This window comes from Balaenoptera musculus, chromosome 8 (assembly GCF_009873245.2).
Source record: "Balaenoptera musculus isolate JJ_BM4_2016_0621 chromosome 8, mBalMus1.pri.v3, whole genome shotgun sequence".
NCBI lineage: Eukaryota > Metazoa > Chordata > Mammalia > Artiodactyla > Balaenopteridae > Balaenoptera > Balaenoptera musculus.
In genome coordinates this window covers 53996928-54023475 of record NC_045792.1, presented here as the reverse complement: position 1 = coordinate 54023475, position 26548 = coordinate 53996928, and the positions used below count along the sequence as shown (strand labels likewise).

Genomic DNA, 26548 nt, shown 5'->3' with positions numbered 1-26548 from the left:
GTTTATAAAAACGACCAAAATATTCCTCCCAAAATGCAGGTCTATATGCAATGTGACTTTGCTCTTCCTCTCCATCAAAAGGTAAAGTCTGTTTCTTCCCTGCCCCACCTTGAATCTGGACTTGACCATGTGATTTTCTTTGGCCGATGGAACATTAGCAAACATCACACTGGGAGATCCTTGAAAAGGTATGTGCATTGGGACTTCACCTCTCTTGCTGCTGAGAACCCAATGCCACCAGGTGAACATGCACAAGCTGGATTCCTTGAGGATGACTGACCAAACGAAGAGAGACCACACTCATCTCAGGTAAGACCACAGACATATGAATGGGGCCATCCTACCACTTAGTCCAGCCAAACTGGCTGAGCACAGAGAAACCACTCAGCCATCATAGAGAATGTGACAAATATTTGTTTCTTTTAAGCCACTAACTATTAGGTACGTTCTTTAAAATGTAGTAAAAAGCTAATAGATTGTATATCATTCATTTCATGATTCCCCATTTAAAATTTTTGAATTAAGAGACTGCTAAGCAGACAGGATTATTTTGGATAAAATTGCTTCTATTGTAGTATTTTTTAACATCTTTATTGGAGTATAATTGCTTTACAATGGTGTGTTAGTTTCTGCTGTATAACAAAGTGAATCAGCTACACAAATACATATATCCTCCCTCTTGCAGCTCCCTCCCACCCTCCCTATCCCACTCCTCTAGGTGGTCATAAAATTCCAAGCTGATCCCTCTGTGCTGTGTGGCTGTTTCCTACTAGCCATCTATTTGAGATTTGGTAGTGTGTATATGTCCATGCCACTCTCTCACTTCGTCCCAGCTTACCCTTATCCTTCCCCCTCCCCATGTCCTCAAGTCCATTCTCTACGTCTGCATTTTTCTTCCTGTCCTGCCCTTAGGTTCTTCAGAACCTTTTTTTTTCTTTTTTTTTTTTACATTCCATATATATGTGTTAGCATACAGTATTTGTTTTTCTCTTTCTGACTTACTTCACTCTGTATGACAGACTAGGTCCATCCACCTCACTACAAGTAACTCAATTTCGTTTCTTTTTATAGCTGAGTAATATTCCATTGTATATATGTGCCACATCTTCTTTATCCATTCATCCGATGATGGACACTTAGGTTGCTTCCATGTCCTGGCTATTGTAAATAGTGCTGCAATGAACATTGTGGTACATGACTCTTTTTGAATTATGGCTTTCTCAGGGTATATTCCCAGTAGTGGAATTGCTGGGTCGTACGGTAGATCTAGTCTTAGTTTTTGAAGGAACCTCCATACTGTTCTCCATAGTGGCTGTATCAATTTACATTCCCACCAACAGTGCAAGAGGGTTCCCTTTTCTCCACACCCTCTCTAGCATTTATTACTTGTTGATATTCTGATGATGGCCATTCCGACTGGTGTGAGGTGATACCTCATTGTAGTTTTGATTTGCATTTCTCTATGATTAGTGATGTTGAGCATCCTTTCATGTGTTTCTTGGCAATCTGTATATCTTCTTTGAAGAAATGTCTATTTAGGTCTTCTGCCCATTCTTGGATTGGGTTGTTTGTTGTTTTAATATTGAGCTGCATGAGCTGCTTGTAAATTTTGGAGATTAATCCTTTGTCAGTTGCTTCATTTGCAAATATTTTCTCCCATTCTGAGGGTTGTCTTTTGGTCTTCATTGTTTCCTTTGCTGTGCAAAAGCTTTTAAGTTTCATTAGGTCCCATTTTTTATTTTTGTTTTTATTTCCATTTCTCTAGGAGGTGGGTCAAAAAGGATCTTGCTGTGATTTATGTCATAGAGTGGTCTGCCTATGTTTTCCGCTAAGAGTTTTATAGTGTCTGGCCTTATATTTAGGTCTTTAATCCATTTTGAGTTTATTTTTGTGTATGGTGCTAGGGAGTGTTCTAATTTCATTCTTTTACATGTAGCTGTCCAGTTTTCGCAGCACCACTTACTGAAGGGGCTGTCTTTTCTCCATTGTATATTGTGGCCTCCTTTGTCAAAGATAAGGTGACCATATGTGCATGGGATTACCTCTGGGCTTTCTATACTGTTCCATTGATCTATATTTCTGTGTTTGTGCCAGTACCATACTGTCTTGATTACTGTAGCTTTGTAGTATAGTCTGAAGTCAGGGAGCCTGATTCCTCCAGCTCCGTTTTTCTTTCTCAAGATTGCTTTGGCTATTCGGGATCTTTTGTGTTTCCATACAAATTATGAAATTTTTTGTTCTAGTTCTGTGAAAAATGCCATTGGTAGTTTGATAGGGATTGCATTGAATCTGTAGATTGCTTTCGGTAGTATAGTCATTTTCACAGTGTTGATTCTTCCAATCCAAGAACATGGTATATCTCTCCATCTGTTGGTATCATCTTTAATTTCTTCCATCAGTGTCTTATAGTTTTCTGCATACAGGTCTTTTGTCTCCTTAGGTAGGTTTATTCCTAGGTATTTTATTCTTTTTGTTGCAGTGGTAAATGGGAGTGTTTCCTTAAATTCCCTGTCAGATTTTTCATCATTAGTGTATAGGAATGCAAGAAATATCTGTGCATTAATTTTGTATCCTGCTACTTTACGAAAATCATTGATTAGCTCTAGTAGTTTTCTGGTAGCATCTTTAGGATTCTCTATGTATAGTATCATGTCATCTACAAACAGTGACGGATTTACTTCTTCTTTTCTGATTTGGATTCCTTTTCTTTTTCTTCCCTGATTACCGTGGCTAAAACTTCCAAAACAATGTTGAATAAGAGTGGTGAGAGTGGACAACCTTGTCTTGTTCCTGATCTTAGAGGAAATGTTTTCAGTTTTTCACCACTGAGAATGATGTTGGCTGTGGGTTTATCATATATGGCCTTTGTTATGTTGAGGTAAGTTCCCTCTACGCCTATTTTCTGGAGGGTTTTTGAGTGTTGAATTTTGTCAAGTTTTTTCTGAAGCTATTGAGATGATCATATGGTTTTTCTCCTTCAATTTGTTAATATGGTTTATCACATTGATTAATTTGCATATATTGAAGAATCCTTGCATTCCTGAGATAAACCCCACTTGATCATGGTGTATGATCCTTTTAATGTGTTGTTGGATTCTGTTTGCTAGTACTTTGTTGAGGAGTTTTGCATATATGTTCACCAGTGATACTGGCCTGTAGTTTTTTGTGTGACATCTTTGTCTGGTTTTGGTATCAGGGTGATGGTGGTCTCGTAGAATGAGTTTGGGAGTGTTCCTCTCTCTGCTATATCTTGGAAGAGTTAGAGAAGGATAGGTTTTAGCTCTTCTCTAAATGTTTGACGGAATTCGCCTGTGAAGCTATCTGGTCCTGGGCTTTTGCTGGTTGGAAGATTTTTAATCACAGTTTCAATTTCAGTGCTTGTCCCTGGTCTGTTTATATTTTCTATTTCTTCCTGATTCAGTCAGAAGGTTATGCTTTTCTAAGAATTTGTCTATTTCTTCCAGGTTGTCCATTTTATTGGCATTAGTTGCTTGTAGTAATCTCTCATGATCCTTTGTATTTCTGCAGTGTCAGTTGTTACTTCTCCTTTTACATTTCTAATTCTATTGATTTGCGTCTTCTCCTTTTTTTCTTGATGAGTCTGGCTAATGGTTTATCAATTTTGTTTATCTTCTCAAAGAACCAGCTGTTAGTTTTATTGATCTTGGCCATTGTTTCCTTCATTTCTTTTCCATTTATTTCTGATCTGATCTTTATGATTTCTTTCCGTCTGCTAACGTTGGGGGTTTTTTGTTCTTCTTTCTCTAATTGCTTTAGGTGTAAGGTTAGGTTGTTTATTTGAGATGTTTCTCGTTTCTTGAGGTAGGATTGTATTGCTATAAACTTCCCTCTTAGAACTGCTTTTGCTGCATCCCATAGGGTTTGGGTCATCGTGTTTTCATTGTCATTTGTTTCTAGGTATTTTTTGATTTCCTCTTTGATTTCTCCAGTGATCTCTTGGTTATTTAGTAGTGTATTGTTTAGCCTCCGTCTGTTTGTATTTTTTACAGAGTTTTTCCTATAATTGATATCTAGTCTCAAAGCGTTGTGATTCGAAAAGATACTTGATATGATTTCAATTTTCTTAAATTTATCAAGCTTTGATTTGTGACCCAAGATATGATCTATCCTGGAGAATGTTCCATGAGCACTTGAGAAGAAAGTGTATTCTGTTGTTTTTGGATGGAATGTCTGAAAAATATCAATTAAGTCCATCTTGTTTAATGTATCATTTAAAGCTTGTGTTTCCTTATTTATTTTCATTTTGGATGATCTGTCCATTGGTGAAAGTGGGGTGTCAAAGTCCCCTACTATGATGGTGTTACTGTTGATTTCCCCTTTTATGGCTGTTACCATTTGCCTTATATGTTGAGGTGCTCCTATGTTAGGTGCATAAATATTTACAATTGTTATATCTTCTTCTTGGATTGATCCCTTGATCATTATGTAGTGTCCTTCTTTGTCTCTTGTAACAGTCTTTATTTTAAAGTCTACTTTGGCTGATACGAGAACTGCTACTTCAGCTTTCTTTTGATTACCATTTGCATGGAATATCTTTTTCCATCCCCTCACTTTCATTCTATATTTGTCCCTAGGTCTGAAGTGGGTCTCTTGTAGACAGCATATATATGGGTCTTGTTTTTGTATCCATTCAGCCAGTCTATGTCTTTTGGTTGGAGTATTTAACGCATTTACATTTAAGGTAGTTATCGATATGTATGTTCCTATTACCATTTTCCTAATTATTTTGGGTTTCTTACTGAAGGTCTTTTCCTTCTGTTGTGTTTTCTGCCTGGAGAAGTTCCTTTAGCATTTGTTGTAAAGCTGGTTTGGTGGTGCTGGATTCTCTTTGCTTTTGCTTGTCTGTAAAAGTTTTAATTTCTCTGTTGAATATGAATGAGATCCTTGCTGGGTAGAGTAATCTTGGTTGTAGGTTTTTTCCCTTTCATCACTTTAAATATGTCCTGCCACTCCCTTCTGGCTTGCGGAGTTTCTGCTGAAAGATCAGCTGTTAACCTTATGGGGATTCCCTTGTATGTTATTTGTTGTTTTACCCTTGCTGCTTTTACCTTTTCTTTGTATTTAATTTTTGATAGTTTGGTTAATATGTGTCTTGGCATGTGTCTCCCTGGATTTATCCTGTATGGGACTCTGCACTTCCTGGACTTGATTAACTATTTCCATTCCCATACTAGGGAAGTTTTCAACTATAATCTATTCAAATATATTCTCAGTCCTTTTCTTTTTCTCTTCTTCTTCTGGGACCCCTATAATTCGAATGTTTGTGCGTTTAATGTTGTCCCAGAGGTCTCTGCGACTGTCGTCAATTCTTTTCATTCTTTTTCCTTTATTCTGCTCTGCAGTAGTTATTTCCACTATTTTATCATCCAGGTCACTTATCTGTTCTACTGCCTCAGTTATTCTGTTATTGATTCCTTCTAGAGAATCTGAAATTTCATTTATTGTGTTGTTCATCATTGTTTGTTTGCTCTTTAGTTCTTCTAGGTCCTTGTTAAACGTTTCTTGTATTCTCTCCATTCTATTTCCAAGATTTTGGATCATCTTTACTATCATTACTCTGAATTCTTTTTCAGGTAGACTGCCTATTTCCTCTTCATGTATTTTGTCTGGTGGGTTTTTACCTTGCTCTTTCATCTGCTGTGTGTTTCTCTGTCTTCTCATTTTGCTTAACTTACTGTGTTTGGGGTCTCCGTTTCACAGGCTTCAGTTCGTAGTTCCCGTTGTTTTTCTTGTCTGCCCCCAGTGGGTAAGGTTGGTTCAGTGGGTTGTGTAGGCTTCCTGGTGGAGCGGACTGGTGCCTGTGTTCTGGTGGATGAGGCTGGATCTTGTTTTTCTGGTGGGTCGGACCACGTCCAGTGGTGTGTTTTGGGGTGTCTGTGACCTTATTATGATTTTAGGCAGTCTCTCTGCTAATGGGTGTGGTTGTGTTCCTCTCTTGCTAGTAGTTTGGCACAGAGTGTCCAGCACTGTAGCATGCTGGTCATTGAGGGGAGCTGGGTGTTAGCATTGAGATGGAGATCTCTGGGAGAGCTTTTGCCATTTGATATTACATGGAGCTGGGAGGTCTCTGGTGGACCAACGTCCTGAACGCGGCTCTCCCACCTCAGAGGCACAGGCCTGACACCCAGCTGGAGAACCAAGACCCTGTCAGCCACATGGCTCAGAAGAAAAGGGAGAAAGGAAAGGAAGGAAGGAAGGAAAGAATAAAATTAAGTTATTAAAATACAAAATTTAAAAATTATTAAAAATAAAAAAAATTAAAAGGAAGGAAAGAAAGAAGAGAGCAACCAAACCAAAAAACAAATCCATCAATGATAACAAGTGCTAAAAACTACACACACACACACACACACACACACAAATGGACAGACAGAACCCTAGAACAAATGGTAAAAGCAAAGCTATACAGGCAAAATCACACAAAGAAGCATACACATACACACAAAAAGAGAAAAAGGAAAAAAATATATATGTATATATAAAAAAATTTAAAAAGGAGAGCAACCAAATCAGTAAACAAATCTACCAATGATAATAAACTCTAAATATTAAACTAAGATAAACATAAAACCAGACACAAATTAGGTACAGAAAGCAAACCCCAAGTCTTTAGTTGCTCCCAAAGTCCACTGCCTCAATTTTGGGATGATTCATTGTCTGTTCAGGTATTCCAGAGATGCAAGGTACATCAAGTTGATTGTGGAGATTTAATCCGCTGCTCCTAAGGCTGCTGGGAGAAATTTCCCTTTCTCTTCTTTGTTCACACAGTTCCTGGGGTTCAGCTTTGGTTTAGGCCCCACCTCTGCATGTAGGTCACCTGAGGGCGTCTGTTCTTTGCTCAGACAGGACAGGGTTAAAGTAGCAGCTGATTAGGGGGCTCTGGGTCACTCAGGCTGAGGGAAGAGAGGGTTACAGAATGCAGGGCGAGCCTGCGGTGGCAGAGGCCAGCATGACGTTGCAATAGCCTGAGGCATGCCGTGTGTTCTCCAGGGGAAGTTGTCCCTGGATCCCGGGACTCTGGCAGTGGAGGGCTGCACAGACTCCCAGGCAGGGTAGGTGTGGAGAGTGACCTGTGCTTGCACATAGGCTTCTTGGTGGCAGCAGCAGCAGCAGCAGCCTTAGCATTTCATGCCCATCTCTGGTGTCCGCGCTGATAGCCGCGGCTCCCGCCCATCTCTGGAGCTCGTTTAGGCGCTGCTATGAATCCCCTCTCCTCATGCACCCCAAAACAATGGTCTCTTGCCTCTTAGGCAGTTCCAGACTTTTTCCCGGACTCCCTCCCAGCTAGCTGTGGTGCAGTAGCCCCCTTCAGGCTGTGTTCACGCAGCCCACCCCAGTCCTCTCCCTGGGATCCAACCTCCAAAGTCTGAGCCTCAGCTCCCAGCCCCCACCCGCCCCAGCGGGTGAGTAGACAAGCTTCTCAAGCTGGTGAGTGCTGGTCGGCACCAATCCTCTGTGCGGGAATCTCTCCACTTTGCCCTCTGCGCCCCTGTTGCTCTCCTCCTTGGCTCTGAAGCTTCCCCCCCGCCACTCCCTGTCTCTGCCAGTGAAGGGGCTTCCTAATGTGTGGAAACCTTTCCTCCTTCACAGCTCCCTCCCAGAGGTGCAGGTCCCATCCCTATTCTTTTGTCTCTGTTTTTTCTTTTTTCTTTTGCCCTACCCAGGTACGTGGGGAGTTTCTTGCCTTTTGGGAAGTCTGAGGTCTTCTGCCAGCGTCCAATAAGCATTCTGTAGGAGTTGTTCCACATGTAGATGGATTTCAGATGTATTTGTGGGGAGGAAGATGATCTCCACGTCTTACTCCTCCACCATCTTGAAGGTTTCCCTATTGGAGTATTTTTATCCCCAATTTACAAATAAACAAATAACCTGTCTAAGGCCCAGACAGGTTAACTAACATTTCCAAGTTCACACAGTAAGTGGTTAGAGCCAAGATTTGAATCTGCATATTCTAACCCAGAGTGTAGGCTGCTTAGGAAAGCCTTTGGGATACTGGCCCCACCCCCCTGAACAAAGTGACTTTGGGTCCTTTAAAAAAGCCCAGGCCAGGTGTAGAAGGAAGTGTGTTTTTTTTGTTTTTTTTTTTTAATGTTTTTTCTGATTCTTTTTTTTTTTAATTTTTTTTAAATTAATTAATTTATTTATTTTTTATTTTATGGCTGTGTTGGGTCTTCGTTTCTGTGCGAGGGCTTTCTCTAGTTCTGGCAAGCGGGGGCACTCTTCTAGAAGGAAGTTTTTTATTTACATTCTTTTATACTCTTTGAATTTTGAATCACATGAATTTATTATCAACTCAAATATGAATTAAAATATTAAAATGAAAAGTTTTACTTAATAAACTTTTATTTGATATATCCAAAGGGACAACTTTAAGACATTATTGATTTAGGGGGATAGGATTATGGAGGAGAGTATTGCTTTCTAATTTACAGATTTTTATAATGACTGAATTTTATATAATGAACAAGTTTACTTTGCAATCAATTTTAAAAAACAAAAATGTTAGAAAAGTATATAGTACATACATGAAGCGGGATACTATGGGGACAGACAAGTGGAGAGGCTTTACCTATGCCAAGGGACCTGCCATCCAAGGTTTCCTTGAGGGTCATCTACAGAAAACTGCCCAAGCCACCAGGAAAGAAGGGGTAAGCAATTTTACACTGCCGCCAGAGTAGTGTACTGAGTACTGTACTGAGTAGTACTCAGTGCAGTACTAGCCCTATGAGATTGTGCCCTTGGCCTTGATCCCCTTTCTCCTGCTCCTGACCCTGATCAAGACAGAAACAAGGGCCAGTGAACCTGGAGTTATGGAGAAAGCAACAAGAAATATTTAGGCCTCTCATTTAAAAAGCTTTAATTTTCAAGGCAGTTTAGAGTCTGGGTTATTCTCTGGGCTAGACTGTTGATGCTGAACTGAGACTTTTTGGTGACTAAACTGTACTTTAAGAAATTATCTAAGAGTGACTAGAAAAGCTATGGGATCTGAGTGAGACCTCATTCAAGGGCAGGGAAAGATCTAGTTCACAGAGCAGTTTAAAGAGTCAGTGGAGAGAAATTAAGCTGTTTTCTGTTATAGATGTCCGATTCAGTCAACATACTCTACACTGATTTGAAAAACAGCTTCTGAAGCAGTTAACTGGTTAGCTGGGGTTCCCTCTACAGACAGTAAGTGGTGGGATTTAGCTGGGATTAAAACACAGGTCTTCAGGTCCCCCACACTTCTGGCCGTAAGCAGTAGCAGGACAGAAGGGGAAATCAAGCTTGGTGGCTGGACACTCACTCTCCTTTTCAAAAGCATTTTGCTCAGGACACACAGTTTTCACTTTGGAATCAAGTACACTTGATTTTCTCCCCACACCCCATGCCACTGTCATTGTTGCTGTGCCTACAGGAAGGTGGGGCTGCAGTAACAAAACTCTGGAGTCAGACCTCATTTTGAATCTTGTATCATGTGAAGCTACAAACTTCAGATCCCCCATGGGGATACTCCTAGTGGCTAACTCAGAGGGTTAAATTACATAATGCATGAAAGGCACAGTGTGAGGAGTCAATAAATAGCAATTATTAAAACAACATTAATTTTTCCCTGAAAATCACAGAGGGATCTGGGTGAGAGAAGGGGGAATGCCATCTCCAATGTCACATAAATCTCTGCTCTTAAGCAGCTTCCCTGGGGACTGCACAGTGGGCAGTGTAGGGGTGGGGTGGGGGACAGAGACCCCTATTGTACCAGAGTTGGAAGAACAATCTGGACTATCAGCTCACCATGAAGAAGTAAGGGTGATTTATCTCATTCAGGACCTGAATGTTGTCTGTGGTCACTGAGTAAATGCTGGAGCACCAGGCCAGTGAGAAAAGCCAAGGTTCATTGACGATGTATAAGTTGATGTTGATGTTAACTGCTTTATATTCTCTGGGAAGAAAAAGAACCCACAGGAGATTTAGACTTAATCTCACTCTCATCATGTAAAAGGGAAACAGCCACCGTGTTTGTGAAAGGCTGTTGCTTAAATCACCAGAAGTAGTTGGTAGTAGGACAACTTATGATATGACATGCAGAATGAGCTCATGTTACAGTGAGATAAAGAACTGGATTTAATACCTTTGCTCCTGTACCAACAGTAGTATTTTAGTAAACTGGCTTCCTAAGGGAAAGAGAAGGGAAAGAAGGAGGAGAGGGAGAGAGGGAGGGAGGGAGGGAGGGAGGAAGGAAGGAGAGATGGAGGGAAAGAAAAAAAAAAAGAAAAGCCCTAACTGTAGAATTTGCCAATTTCCATGGTGTAAATACTCCCACAATTTGCTCCCATAAGCTGAAATGAACCAGCTCCAGTACACTATTGTGTAGCAAATGTACTTACTTCCATCAGAGTACTTACCACACTCTACTCTATTTATCTGCTTTCCTATCAGTCTTCTTTACTTGACTGTAAGCAAATTAAAAGCAGAGACTGTGTCTTACTCATCTCTGTATATCCAGTACCTAGCATACCTGCCTTCAGAAATAGTTAAAGGAAGGAATGAAGAAATGAACACCAATTTGGTGAATATTTAAATTTCAAATATAAAGAATTTTTATAAGCATTGAGTAGGGGGAATGGAACACAACACTTCCCAATGTCAGAACTTCAAATGTCAGTAAATATTTGTGCACTATCTACAGAAACAGTAGAAGAACACCTAGTCAAGCTGTCATTTTCAGAGATTATATTTCTCAGAAAATACACCAGGTAAGTGCCTTCAAAAGACTTTTTAAACCCTGAGATGGTATAGCATATTGAAAACAGCTCTGTACAAGCCTGGGTTTGAATCCCAGCCACATACTAACTTGGCAAGTTCTTAGGCTCAGTGTATAAACTGTAAAATAAAAATAACCATACCACCTTTACAGGAGTGCCTGCCATTAGATACCCAATACGTTAGATTGTCTTTAAGACAATTCTACAGATCACCTAAAGATAAATTTAAAAAATAGAAATAAGGAAATGGTTTTGAAAAAGCTACTTTTTATACTTTTTGAAACCAACACTCAAAAACCAAACACATTTCTATATATTAATAAACATACAGAAATTGAAATTTAAAACAATACTATTAGCAATCACTCCAAAGAAAATTAAATAATTAGGTATAAACTTAACAAAACAAGGAAGGATCTGAAAGCTGTAAACTGCATAATAGTGATGAAAGAATATGTTTAAAACATAGGAGAAATCTTTGAGATCTAAGAGGTAGACAAAGAACTCTTAGACTTGACACTAAAAGCATGATCCATAAAAGGTAAAATTGACAAGTTAGACCTCATCAAAATTTAAAAATTCTGCTCTGTGGGAGACTCTGTTAAGAGGATGCTACAGACCAGCCATACTGGGACAAATTATTTACAAACAACATATGCAACAGAGGACTAGTATCTATAATATAGAGAGAACCCTCAAAATTCAATAATAAAAAAAATTCAAGCAATTCAGTTAGAAAGGATATGAAGAGACATTTCACTGAAGAGGGTATACCATTGGAAAATAAACACATGATAATATGGGCAACATCATTAGCCATCAGAGAATGAAAATTAAAACCACAATGAGATGTCACTACACACCTATTGGAATGGCTACAATAATATAGTGACAATGCCAAAAATTGGTAAGGATGTAGAGGCTCTAGGTCATTATACATTGCTGGCAGGAACATAAAAGTTTCCCAAAAAAAGTTTGGCAGTTTTCATAAAACTAGACAAGTAATTACCATAACCCAGCAACTGCATTCTTAGGTATTTATCTCATAAAAACACTTATTTCACAGGAGAGGATTCTTGGAAGGTGGCAGAGAAGGAAACACCAGGAATTTCTCTCCCCACCTAGACAACAACTGCACTAAAAGAATCTGCCTAATATAACTATTTTGTAGCTATGGAATCTATTGAAGGCTTTCAACTTCCAGGGGAGTTTTGGATGGTAAGTTATAGTTAACTTTGGTTGATTTCATCACTTGGCACAGTAGCAGTTACAGTACACCAGCCCCATGGCAGGCAGCTGTGCCCATGTTCCTGAAGCAGCTTGCACAAACCTTGTAGGAGCCAAGGTGAGCCAAAAGGATGCTATCCTTCATATATTAGGGATCTGTGCTCTGATCACTGATTGATGCTTCCATTCACAGAGCTGTAGACAGAGTAGGGAAGCCATGATTTTTGTACCTCCCCCCACTGTTGCAAACCCCTCCCACTCCCACTGAAGTGACTACCAGGGGTTAAAAGGGCCAGCACTCTTTCCTCCCCACCTTTTATTTTTCTTTTTTTCCCTTTTTGGGAGTCATACATTAAAGACTAGGACATGCAAAAGCAATTTATATATGGGGAAAATTAGAAAGTGACCATGTATGAGCAGGGAAAGGAACACAAGAGATTTGAGAAGAACTCAGGCTGATCCTTGGCACAGAGACAGCCAACAACAACAAATAAACAAATAACAAAAATACAGCATACTTTGAGGAAGGGAAGAATCTGATTTCCAGAGTTACCAGATTATTAGATTGAAATATACATTTTTCAACAAAAAAAAATCACAAGGCATACTAAGAAACAAGAAAATAGGGTCCATTCAAAGGAAAAAAAATAAATTGATAAAAACTGTTCCCAGAGAAGAGTTGTTGGCAGATATGCTAGACAAAGACTTGGAAACAAATCTCTTAAAGATACTCAAAGAACTAAAGGAAGATGTAGATAAAGTTTAAAAATGTATAAACAAAATTTAAATATTAATAAAGGAACATAAATCCTAACAAAGAAACCAAAAAGAATTCTAGAACTGAACAGTATAGTAACTGAAATGAAAATTTTGATATTAGGATCCAAAGGCAGATTTGAGCAGGTAGAAGAAAGAATTGGTGAACTTGAAGATAGGCCAATAGACGTTAACCATTCTGAAGAACAGAAAGAAAAAAAATTGAAGAAAAGTGAACAGCCTAAAATATCTATGGGACACCATCAAACAGATCAATATATGCATTCTTGGATTCCCAAAAGGAAAAGAGAAAGAGAACAGGACAGAAAGAATATTTGAAGAAATAATGGCTTAAAACTTCTCAAATTTGATCAAAGACATGAAGGAAAACATCCAAGAAGATCAACAACCTCCAAGTAAGATGAATTCAAAGGGACTCACACTGAGACGCATTATAATCAGACTTTCAAAAGCCAGAGAGAGAATACTGAAAGCACCAAGAGAGAAGTGACTTGTCTCATACAAGGGATCCTCAACATCACCAGCAGATTTCTCATCAGAACTTTGGAGGCCAGAAGGCAGTGGACCAACCTATTCAAAGTGTTAAAATACTGTCAGTGAAGGATCCTATATCCAGAAAAACTGTCATTCAGAAGTGAGAAACAAATTAAGATATTCCCAGAAGAACTAAAGCTGAGGGAGTTCATGGCCACTAGACTCACCTTGCAAGAAAAACTAAATGGAGTCCTGCAAGGTGAAATGAATGGACACTAGACAGTTACTCAGAATTGAATGAAGAAATAAAGATCTCAATAAAAGCAAATATATGGGCAATTATAAAAGCTAGTATTATTGTAACAATGGTTTGTAACTGTACTTTTTATTTTCTACATGATTTGAGACTAGTATATCTAAAGAAAAAAATAATTATTAGCCTAAATGTTAGTATTATTGTAAATTTGGTTTGTAGCTCCAAAAGTTGTTTTCTATGTAATTTGAGACTAATGCATTTTTTTAAATTACTAGTTTATGTTTTGGTGCACACAATGTATAAAGATTTAATTTTCTGACATTAACAACCCAGAAAGGTAGGAACAGATCTGTAAAGGAACAGAGTTTTTCTATGTTATTGAAGTTAAGCTGATATAAGTTCAAATAAGAGTGTTAAAGCTTTAGTATAGTAAATGTAATTCCCATGGTAACCAAAAATAAAATAGATATAGAATATACACCCCCAAAAAATGAGAAAAGGATTTAAACATTTCACTATAAAAGATCAACAAAACAACAAAGAAAATTGTAATGCAGAAACCAAAGGGACAAAAAAGCTATAAGGCATATAGAAAGTAAAGAAAAAAAAAAAAACAGATGACAGAAACAAAATAACAAATATTTACAGAAATGACAGAAGTAACAGTGTGACAAAATCCCTCCTTGTCAGTAATTATTTTAAATGTAATTGGGTCAACCTCTCTAAGTAAAAGACAGAGACTGGCAGAACAGATAAAACATATGTTTCAATTCATGATGTCTACAAGAGACTCACTTTATATTCACAGACACAGATAGATTACAAGGGAAAGGATGGAAAGACAGTCCATGCAGATAGTAACCAACAAGAGCAGGGGTGGCTATGCTGATGTTAGACAAAATAGGCTTTATATCAAGGTTATAAGAGACAAAGAAGGACATTATATATTAATAAGAGATTCAATACAGCAAGAAGATACAACAATTGTAAACATTTACACACCTAATGACAGACCAGCAAAATTTACAGAGCAAAAACTGACAGAATTGAAGGGAGAAATAGACAGCTGTATAATAATCATTAGAGATTTCAATATCCCACTCTCAACAATGGATAGAACAACCACACCAAAGGTAAGCAAGGAAATAGAGTACTTAATCAACACAAGGACTAACTATATCTAACAGACATATATATAACACTCAGCCCAACACTAACAACATACACATTGTTCTCAAGTGCACACTTTGCAAGATAGACCACATGTTAGGCAACAAATTAAGACTTGATAGATTCAAACAGACTGATACCATACAAAGTATCTCCTCCAACCACAACAAGATGAAATTAGAAGTCAATAACAGAAGGAAAACTGGAAAATTTACATATTCGTGGAACTTAACACACTTTTAAACTACCAATGGATCAAAAAAGAAATCACAAGGGAAATTACAAAATACTTGGAGACAAATGAGAATAAAAACACAACATACCAAAATTATGGCATGCAGCAAAAGTGGTGCTGGGGATAAATTCATAGTTATACATGCTTACATTTAAAAAACAAGGAAGATCTCAAATCAGCATCCTAACTTTGTAACTTAAGGAACTAGAAAAAGAAGAACAAATTGATCCAACATAGCAAAAGAAAGAAAATAATAAAGATTAGAGCAGATATAAATGAAATAGAAAACAGAAAACCAATAGAGAAAATCAATGAACCCAAAGGTTAGTTCTTCAAAAAGATCAACAAAATTGATAAACCTTTATCTAGATGTTACTATTAATAAAAAGAGAAACTCAAATTACTGAAAGCAGAAATAAAATTGGGGACATTACTACCAATTTTACAGAAATAAAAAGGATTATAAGAGAGTACTATGAACAGTTGTATCCCAACAAATTGGATAACCTAGCTGAAACAAATTCCTAGAAACACAAAACCTACCTTTTAATCATAAAGAATTAGAAAATACAAATAGACATACAATGAATAAGGAGATTGAATCATTAACCAAAAACCTTCCAACAAAGAAAAGTCCTGGACCCACTGCCTTCACTGTTGAATTCCACAAAACGTTTCAAGAAGAACTAATACTAACCCATTAGGACAGCTACATCAAGAAAAAAAAAAAAAACAGAAATCAACAAGGGTGCGGAGGACATAGAGAAATTGGAACCTCTGTGTACTGTTGGTACAGCTGTTATGGAAAGCAGTGTGACAGTTCCTCAAAATATTAAAAATAGAATTACCATATGATCAGAAAGTCCACTTAATGGATATATTGCCAAAACAATTGAAAGAAGGGTCTTGAAGAGATATTTGTACACCCATATTCATAGCAGCATTATTCACTATAGCTAGAATGTGGAAGCAACTCAAGTGTTCATCAACTGATGAGTGAATAAGCAAACTGTGGTATATACATGCAATGGAATATTATTTAGCCTTAAAAAAGAAAGAAATTCTGCAATGGATGGATTTAACATGGATGAACCTAGAGGATTTTATGCTAAGTGAAATAAGCCAGTTGCAAAAAGACAAATACTACATGATTCCACTTATATAAGTCAAAATCAGAGAAAGAAAGCAGAATGGTGGTTGCCAGGGTCTGGGGGTTGGGGAGTTGGTAGGGATGTTATTGTTTAATGAGTATAGAATTTGAGCTTACAAGACGAAAAGAGTTAGGTAGCTTGATGGCAGAGATGGCTGCACAATGTAATGAATGTATATTAAAATGACTGAACTGTATGTTTACAAATGATTAAAACAGTACATTTTATATTATGTGTATTTTTACCACAGTTAAAACATTTTTAAAAAATGACTAAAATCTGAATAAACTATAGGCTTTTAGTTTAAAAACCTTATGTTCACATGAAAACCTGTACACAGATGTTCATAACAGATTTATTTATAATAGCTCATAAACAGAAACAGTCAGATAGCCTTAAGTTGGTGAATGATTAAATGAACTTCAGTACCTCCACACAATGGAATACTACTCAGCAATGAAAAGGATAAACTATTGATATATATATAATAACCTGGATAACTCTCAAAGGGAATTATATTGAATGAAAAAAAGCCAATCACAACAGGTTATATACTCTATGATACTATCTATATTACATTCTCAAAATGACAAAATAATAAAAGTAGAGAACAGATTAGTGATTGTGAAGAGCTAGGGTTTGGGGTGAGGGGAAGTGGATGGAAGTAAGGGGAGTGTAGTTATCAAAGGGAAACAAAAAGAATACTTCCAGTGATGAAACTAGTCTATGTCTTGGTTGTGGCACTGGATATACAACCCTACACATGTGATAAAACTGCACAGAGCTATATATACAAACACACACAAGATGAATATAAGTAAAACTGGGGAAATTTGAATAAGATTGGTGGGTTGCATCAATGTCAATACCTTGGTTTTGATATTGTACTAAAGTTTTGCAAGTTTTACCATTGGAGTAAACTGGGTAAAAGGTATACAGGATCATTTTGTGTTATTTCTTACAGGTTAATATGCAATTATCTCAAAATAAAAAGTTTAATTAAAAAAACACAATTTTAAAAAATATAATAAAAATGTACTCTGGGGTTTATAACAAAAATATTATTTATAACAACAATAGCACAAAGGGCAGCAGATAGTCAATGGAATTAAGATTTTAATATTCTATACTTTATATTATGGAATAATTTAACTCAAGGTGGATTGTAATAAGATAAGGATACTTTTTACAATTCCTAGAGCAACCAGTAAAAAATAATTTAAAAATGTAAGAAGCCAGTAGAGGAGATAGAATAGAATACTAAAAAATAATTAACTAAAAAAAATTAAAAGGCAGGAAAAGAATGACCAAAATAACCAACCTAGAATAAAAAGGACAAATAGAAAAAATGGTATGATGTAATATAAACCCAAGTATATTAATTATTAAACTAAATATTAATGGGCCAAACATTCCCATTGAAAAGCAGAGACTGTCCTACTAAATATAAAAGAACCAATAATATTTTTTAAGAGATGTTTATAAGAGACGTACTTTAAATATAAAGACACAAAGCAGTTGAAAGACAAAGGACACAAAAAGAAATTCACACAAATACTGATTATAAGAAAGCAAGTGTGTCAATATTAATAAAAGTAATCTTTAGACAAGAATTATAACCAGAGAAAATGGACATTTCATAATGAAAGGGTGGATTCACCAGAAAGATCTAACAATTCTAAAATGCAAATACACCTAATAAAAGTTTAAAATATGAGAAGCCAAACAACCATAACAATCACAATAACAGCAACAAACAGAGCTAAAGGGAGAAATATACAAATCAACAATCATAGTTGGAGATACTACACCCCCTTCTCCATAACTGACAGATGATGCACAAGGAGGCCTTAATTTCTCTCTGACTGAAGAGGTTGCTCCCAGAAGAAAGAAGGAAGAAGCATGGTCTAATCTCCTTGTCAACATGATACCTACATCTTTTCTAAATAGAATGATAATATTTACCAGGAAGAGAGGCCTTATGTATAGAACATTTTTTAAAAGGATGTTTGTGGTTGAGTATTTCTTTATTATATATTTTGTAAATAAATACAGAATGTGGATTTATGACGCATGCGTCCCTGGAGAAAGTCACATAAGCTATACAACTCCCTGGGAGTATTAAATGCAGATGTTCTGTAACTCAAATGCTCTCCTTCTAAGTGAAATAACCCTGCAAACACTCACTTGGAGGTCGTATCTATTACCGTGGGCCACAGAGTATGTGTCCAATAAAGGAAGAAACCTGCAAAGTTGAAATCAATGTCTCTGACCTCTCCTTGCTTTGTCTGAGCCTCTTGATAGACTGCTGTATCTTTGAAATTAATTATAAAACTTCATAGTAGGTAAGTTCTCTGATGTGTGTGAGTTTGATCTGCAAACTAATGTTTTGTGTTAACTGAATAGAAAAAGCAGGGGGAAAATGTAGTATAAAATGCTTAAAAAGACTATCAACCAATTTAAACTAATTGATATTTATAGAATATCACACCCAACAAATGAAGAGAGCTCACCTTTTTTCAGGTGGACATGGGAAGTTCACCAAGATATACAATATAGTGGTCTATAACACAAGTTTAAATACATTTAAGTATTGAAATCATGTGTTTTATAATGTTCATCGAGCACTCTTGATTAGCACCAAGGTGAGCTTTGGTGAGATTTTTTATCATTTCTATGTGTCTGGACTACAAGAAGAAATCAATGGGGGAGGAGATTTATAAATCAGCATTCATGTCAAGACAAATCAAAATAATGCCTCTATTATTTCAATCAATAAACCATTTTTATTCCCAACATCTGATATACACATTGTGTCCATCTGTTTGTATTTTGAATTGACAGCTTTGCCTTATACCAAAACAAACCTTTCAAAGGCATGTCAATAAAATTAAAAATTTTAAAAGAAAAACAATAAAGTATTGAAATCATATAGAGTTGTTCTCTGGTCACAGTGACCTTAAATCAGAAGTCAATAACACTAGAGTAGATGGAAAATCCTCAAATTTTAAAAAAGTTAGCAACACGTTTCTAAATAATCCATGAGTCAAGTGGGAAATATAAAAATTTTTAAATATTTTAAACTGGATAATAAGAATATATCAAAATTATTTGTAGAATGCAATTAAAGCAATGCTTGCAGGGAAATTCATAGCTTTAAATGTTTACATTAGCAAAGAAGATCTAGAAACAATCACCTAATTTTCTGCTTCTAAAAGAAGAGCAAATTAAACCTAAAGGAAATAGAAGAAAGAAAATAATAAAGATAACAGCAGTCAACGAAATAGGAAAGAAAATGTGCAACAGAATAAAGCTAACGAAGCCAAAATTTGGTGTTTTGAAATGGTTAATAAAATTCATAAACCCCTGGCAAGACTGACCAAGAATCAGAGGGAAAATAAAAATTTCCAGTACCAAAATGTATTGGAACTACAGGTGACAGTTGCACAACATTGTGAATGTACTAAATGTCACTGAATTGTTTACCTTAAAATGGTTAACTTTATGTGAATTTCACCTCACTAAATTTTTAATAAATTAAAAATTTTTTAAACACTTAAAAATTCCCACATCAGAAATAAAACAGAGGGCATCTCTATATTCATATAAGTTTGATCAAAGTAATGTATTTAAAGCATTCTCAGTCAAAATGGCAAGGTCACAATGTTTTGTGAGTGTGGTCTGATGGAAGTAAGCACTGATCACAGAGAATGTATTGGAAATGTGATCATAATAAGTATTCTGGTCATGAACAGTATACAAATAACAAGTTACAACAGCTTAACTTCTTAAAATTTAGTGTTTCTTGAGGGGAATGACTTGGAATAAAATCTGCTCATGAACAGTCATGATCAACCTTGTATTATAGGCATACGGAAAAAACCCTTATTCTTCTAATTAGAATATATAGTTTCCTTAAGAAAAAGGATGATGCCTCGCTTATGTTGACTTTTCACATAAAACTAGCATGGCGCACTGTACATATTACTACTCAGTGAATATCTGCTGAGCTAAATTAAACTGCTTGATTTTCTAATAGGACTCAGGATATGATCTCTCTTAAGTCTGATGCCAGCTGAAACTATGCCCATATAACTACGGCCAAGGAATAACTAAAGGCTTATTAGTGAAAGAATTTGGACTCTGGAGTCTGTCAGGCCTATATTTAAATCTCAGTGTGGTTCCTTACTGACCAACTGTATTGATGTTGGTGAATTACCTAACCTCCCTGAACTTTTCCTCTTTAGAGGCAAGATTCCCCATTCGCAGAATGGTGGTGATGATAATTTCCAGGGCACAGCATGTAAGGATGGTGATGATAAAAGCAACATTCATACGACAACATATGAACAACATTATGTTCATACATTTGCCCAGCATTTTGCCCTGTGCATATATGAATTATGTCACTTAATCCTTTAACCATTCTATCAAGTTACTGTTATCCTTAATTTTCAAATGAGAAAACTGATTATTAGAAACTTGTCCAAAGTCACACGTGTAGCTGATGGGTAAGCCAAAATTTCAAAAAGAGCCTGTGGTCTACCAACAGAACTTGACACATAATAAAGGCTCAATAGTGGAAGCTATTATAATTATTTCCAACTACTAGATTAATCTAAATTATGATTAGGAGAGAAGGAAATCATCTTGGAGCCATTTTCTCTTTGATAAAAAAGTAAAAGGAAGTAGAAATACACTCAAAACAGAGGAGTAGTTGGGCAAAGAGAAATCTTCTGAATGGGAAAAAGAGGTAAAACGTGTATAATTATCTAATTCTAAAAGAAAAAAGACATATTTTATGATCATCTCCCCCCATGGCCAGAGAGGCCAGAAAAGTCGGAACATGAACAGAGGTGTATCCAACAGCCTAGCTCATGGCTTGAGACACAGAAAGATATTTAGGGGAATTTTTACTAGCTCAAGGAGATTTTGGAGATATGTATGTATATCTGAACAAAAAATATATATATAAGTTCAGACTGTCTCTGAAGCATTTACAATTATCAGAAAAAAAATTATTTTTAATCTAAGAGAAAGGGAATATGGATTAAATTAAACAGTGATTAATAATAGTTAAGTTTGAAAAAGTTACCATTTTATTCCCAGGTGCTTTTAATTCTGAAAATCTGTCTCTGATTATATATTTATAAATGTGGTGGTTAAGAATTTCAGTTTCTTCTCATACTTGGCTGTTTTAAGGGTTTTTCTAATAATGATTTAATTATGTTCTGAATTTTATCTATAAGAAAGCTGGCTATCTGGATTACAAAGTTATTTACAAGGTACTGCAATGCATCTAGTAATGGCAGAAGGAAATCAACAACTTTCTGAGTTCTGACTTTTCAATGATCAATTTATATAAAAACAAAAACACCAAGCATACAAAAAGGTGTGTTGAATGATGAGAGATTGAAGCATGAAGGAGGAGCTGAAGAGTATGTTCCAGGAAGAGTCTACCCTTGATAAATGTTTGTTGGCAGAGATGGAGGGAAGGGTAAGAAGATGAAAACAGGGGATTCCAAAAAGATAGCCACACACAGAAATCCTGAGGTGGGAGGGGGAACCTAAGTAGCTTGGTTGGGATGCAGATTTCGTGCAAGTAAGGCAATATATGCCAAAAGAGATGTGGTCAAACACTTACCTCAATCCACTGTAGAACAATCTCTTGTAGTCAACATTTATTCTACTGATATTTTCTTTTGTGAGGCGTTCAATGGAGAATAACTGGCCCACTTGCTGAAAACCAGGAGCTCTTTTCCTGACATACTCCCTATCAAAACCAGGCACCCAAAAAATCTGTAAGGAAAAACAGGAAGTCTTTCAGTGGATAATCCAGCCGTTTGGGTACAAACAGCCCCAAGTAGAATGGGTGGAGCCCCATTCCAGCATGGGTAACAGTCCATAGGGAGCAGAGAGATTCTAGCCCTTGGTGATAGAGTCAACCTGGCCTAATATTGTCTAATGAATTCTTATAATGGGGCTTTCACCCAGGTTGTTCTGGAGCTGAGTTTTCCCAGTTAACATCATGGGACCAAGGGTCCACTGTGTCCTCACACTAGCCAGAGTGGATGAGGAGCTGGTACGTGTGGATGAAAGGTGGGAATCATAAACATCTCTTCTGGCTAATGATGCTAAAAATCATCTTTGCAAGGAGTCATTTCCTGCCAACAGGGAATGCTATTATGACTCATCTGTGGAAATAGTTCTATTTGCAAAAAGACACATATTTGTTTCACTCATAGCTTTCTTCTATATTCTGAGAATTTAAGACATTTGGAATGACTGACTGCCCAAATGCAGAGTTGCTTCTGAAAAACATGATGGAAAAGTCTCTGCTCGAAAAGTCTCTTTATATGTCAGTAATGAAAGCCAAGTCCTCAAAGCCTTAGTGTTCCATACCGAGGCTCTTTCTTGTTTTTTCATAAGGACCAATGGCAATAGAACTTGAGTGGCTTGGCCAATTAAATAAATTATTCCCCCCAGTGGGGAGCAGCAACTAAGAGAAGAAAGAAGGGGTAGATTCTTTCTCCCCGTTACCTCGAGGCTCTTTCTAATAGCTGTATGCTGGTGATGGTGCAGGTCACATCATATAGCCATTACACACATTCCCTTTTAACAGAGTGGTGACATTTCATTTGGTTTGTAATAGCAAATAGCTTCAATGTTTTTCCCCACTGATGTAAATTTAATTGGGTCATTCTTAGATTGCCACATATAGCTGTATAAAGTAGTCATCTCCATTTTTACAGGGAGCAAAATTATTTTAGGATTCCAGGGAAGATCTACAAGGTAGGTCAGATTCAGCTGCTATGCTCCTGGGACACGCTACCCACCTCCCAACCTCTACCATAAATACTAAGATAGACATACCAGATGTTGCTCAATCTTAGAGTCAAGGATCACGCTTACTACATGGCGGACATACGAGCTTCTGTGAAAATGTCTTGGTGCAGGGGCATTAAGATCAAATATCACAGATTTTTTTTCCTTCTGTGCAAGTTCCAATAATTCAGTTAGTTTTGGAATCTTCTGATTTCCTGCTTTTTCTCTATCAGCCTCTGATAGGGGCTTCATATTGTAAAATGGTTTGAACTAAAAATAAATATATCATAGAAAACATTGGCTCCTATCAAAAGCATTTTCCAATTCTCCTGCTTTTAGCCCCACACCCAGCCCTACCTCCATGTTGGTCCATTATCATTCAACCCACCAGGCCCTCCAAAATACTGGTCCTGAGAAAAGATTTGCCAAGAAGAGAAATTAAATGTAATCTCCATAGGTAATCATGGTATTTGGAATGATTTATTCTATATTGTAGAACCTGTTGTATTTGTACTGAAGGTCCTTCATGTTCTTGTCTTGAACTTCCTTTTCAACCTTTTTCTTTCTATAACTCAAAGTATTACAATCCCCTTTCAGTTGCACTGGCTTCCACATTTTCTCTCACTGTTCTAGTTTTGTGTAATGGAAAGAAAATAGGCTTTGACTTCAGACTGAATTGAATTCAATCCCAGCTCTATCACTCACTTGCCTTCCTTACCATATCCACCTGTTAAAATCCTATCCTCAAACTGCAAAGCCCAGTTCAAATGCTACCTCCTTAATGAACCCTCCCTTAAATATTCCTAAACTAAAGAGACTTCAATGGTGCTAAACCCCAATGACCCATTTTTAGGTCTTTGTAATTGTATGTCCCATTCTGCCTTCTACAGTCATTTGTACATATCCTAGACCAGATTCAAATCCTAGCTTCATATACTTCTTGCTGTGTAACATTGATAAAATCATTTAAAATTTCAAAGTCTTCATTACCCTAATATAAAATGGGGAAGGGGAGAAGTAATCTATGTATTCACAGGATTATTTTGAAGATCAAGTATGATAAAATATTTATCAGGTCTAGGAGCGTGTCTGGTACACAGAGAAGTGCACAATTCACAATAGTTCCCTCACTCTTTACTGCTTCTACTGGAGTGCAACTCCCTAATGGCAGGAACTGTTATAATTTCTTTGCAGTACACAGCATTTCATCTTATACCTCAGTCCATACACATATTAGCTATACTAAATTTAACAGATGGCTACTTTTATTGTCATTTGCCAATTTTAGATCATTTGTAGGTAAAGTCAGTGATAACAGGCTATCTCTCAGGAGAAGGAAGCAGCAGCTACCTCACATTTTACCAAGACTCAAATAATCTCTCTTTTTCTCTATACAACTTTATCTTCATTCTCCTTCTCACCCTTTCTATTTCTTCTCCATCCTTTGACTTCCTAAGCAACCTGCCCTTTCTCACCTTTTTCTCAAGAAAGAATAAATCACATTGCACAATATTCCCATGCTATACCTGAAGGCAGATAGTAAGTCTGGAATTAAACCATGGTCTACATCTGAGTAGAGGTTTATAAGTAAAGGTTTTCTTAATCCTCAGGAAAACAGAAATTTGCTTTGGAATACAAGCTTTTGTTAGATTCTACCAGATCTAGACCAACTGATTCACTAAATCACTAGACCTTCATGAGGAGAAAATTGTTAAAAGAACAGGATGGGAAAGACCAAGAAAGGATTTAAATAACTCAGCTGTGCATAATTTTTAAAATGTCCCTGAATGGGCAAAAGGAATAAGAAATGCACTATACAAGGACATTTATTTATGAAACCTTTACTTTAATGATAAAGTGGATGAAAAATTCAAAATAGTAAAACTATAAAGATTAATCAACAGGAGAGTTTAAAACTAGATTCCAGTAATCTCTAAACAGCATTACAGGGTAGATCTAATATCTGAAGTAAGTTGAGCCTCTTTTTTATATATAAAATGGGGGGACTTATTCAGAAAAATAAACCGGAAAGGGACAATGCCAGTTTAGACTATCTCCAATATAAGGTTGAACATTTTCAAAACAGTACTAAAAAGTCCTTGGTTCTCTATGCCTATGCTTAGAAAAATTGCAAGTAGAAGAGCCAGTGGGTGATCCAATGTATCATATTGGTTTAGAAGTAGGAAAATTATCCAAAATCTGCCCAATGATGCCACTTTGAGGGAAACAATACCACTCAACAGACAATTATGATGAGAACTATCTGTAAATATCAATGAACAACAATACAGTTTTCTTGTTGATACAGGTACAACTACCTTTACTATTAATGTCACTACCATAGAAAATCAGATTTCTCAGAGTACTAAAACCAAGAAGTGGGAATTTTTAACAATCTTAAGTCCTTTTCCATGTCTTTATCTATAACTGTCAGAAGAACACTCCTTTCTTCTCTATGGCACATTCTTATAAGTTTTGTTAGGAACCTACTTTGCAAGAACCACCAGAAGAAATGTAGCACAGACAAATTACTATCAGGAGTCACAGAAAATTCTACTGTACATTATCAAATTATAACTATGGACATGAGTATGTTGATTCAAAAAAATAACCAAATAATTGTTCACGGTACCAGAACCCAAGGGGAAAAGAGGCAGAATAATTGGAGTTAAACCCACAAGAGTTCAGATTGACTCTGTTGACACTGTTGCCTAAGATCCTATTAATGCTGAAGTTAGAAAAGATCTAAGCCAACTATAACAGGCAATATAACAAGGCTTAATTATCCCTTGCATTAGTCCAAGCAATATGTCTATTTTACATGTTTTTTAAAAACCCCAAAACTGAGATGGTGGTCTGCCACCAATATTTGTGAGCTATTAACCAAAGAGTTATACCTCATTTTCTAGCACTGCCTAACCTGAATGTACTCTCTTTGGTCCTATCTTTACTTTCTTTCATGTCCTAGTTTATAAAGATAGCTAATATTTATTGCTTTCACCAGAGCAAAATCAACACTTCACCTGGAAAGTTATGTTTCAGGCATTTATGGAAGTCCCATCCTACTTTTCTCAAGTCTTAAACCAAGATCTTAAGGATATGCAGTAACCCATACCCATCTTGAAATTCTAAGACTGACTCTATAATTCTATTCACATAGACTCTAAGGAGAAATTTTAACTCTACAAAATAACAGTTCATTATCCAGGAATCAGCAAACTTACTCTGTGAAGGGCCATACACTAAACATTTTTGACTTTGTTAGACATATAGTCTATGTCACAATTATTCAACTCTGCTATTATATTGCAAAAACAGCCATAGACAATACATAAGTGAATAAGCATGGCTATGTTCCAATAAAACTTTATTTATGCATACTGAAATTTGACTTCTATATAATTTTTATGTGTCATGAAACATTATTCTTTTGATTTTTCTTCAACCATTTAAAAATGCAAAAACCATTCTGAGCTCACAAGCTATATTAAAATAGTCAGTGGGCTGGATTTGAACAGCAGGCCATAGTTTGCAAACCCCTGACCTAGGCCATGACCTATTGGCTAAGGAGAGACATAATCTAGTGAGAGATTACAAATTATACAAAATTATCCAAGGCCAAACACTAAAGAAAATTAAGATGATTTCTGGGATTAACTGGATGTTGTAGAGT

General features: G+C 36.6%; 1 protein-coding gene across 1 annotated transcript in view; it reads right to left on the bottom strand.

Moving 5' to 3' along the window:
- GDPD4 (glycerophosphodiester phosphodiesterase domain containing 4) overlaps window positions 1–26548 on the bottom strand; it is a 145371-nt gene that overhangs the window by 20078 nt on the left and 98745 nt on the right. Inside the window, exons 11-13 of the mRNA XM_036861288.1 lie at window positions 22924–23145; window positions 21695–21849; window positions 9790–9937 (exon numbers count right to left, since the gene is read on the bottom strand). Of these exons, the coding sequence (XP_036717183.1) occupies window positions 9790–9937; window positions 21695–21849; window positions 22924–23145 (525 nt within the window). The remainder of the gene's footprint in view (window positions 1–9789; window positions 9938–21694; window positions 21850–22923; window positions 23146–26548) is intronic.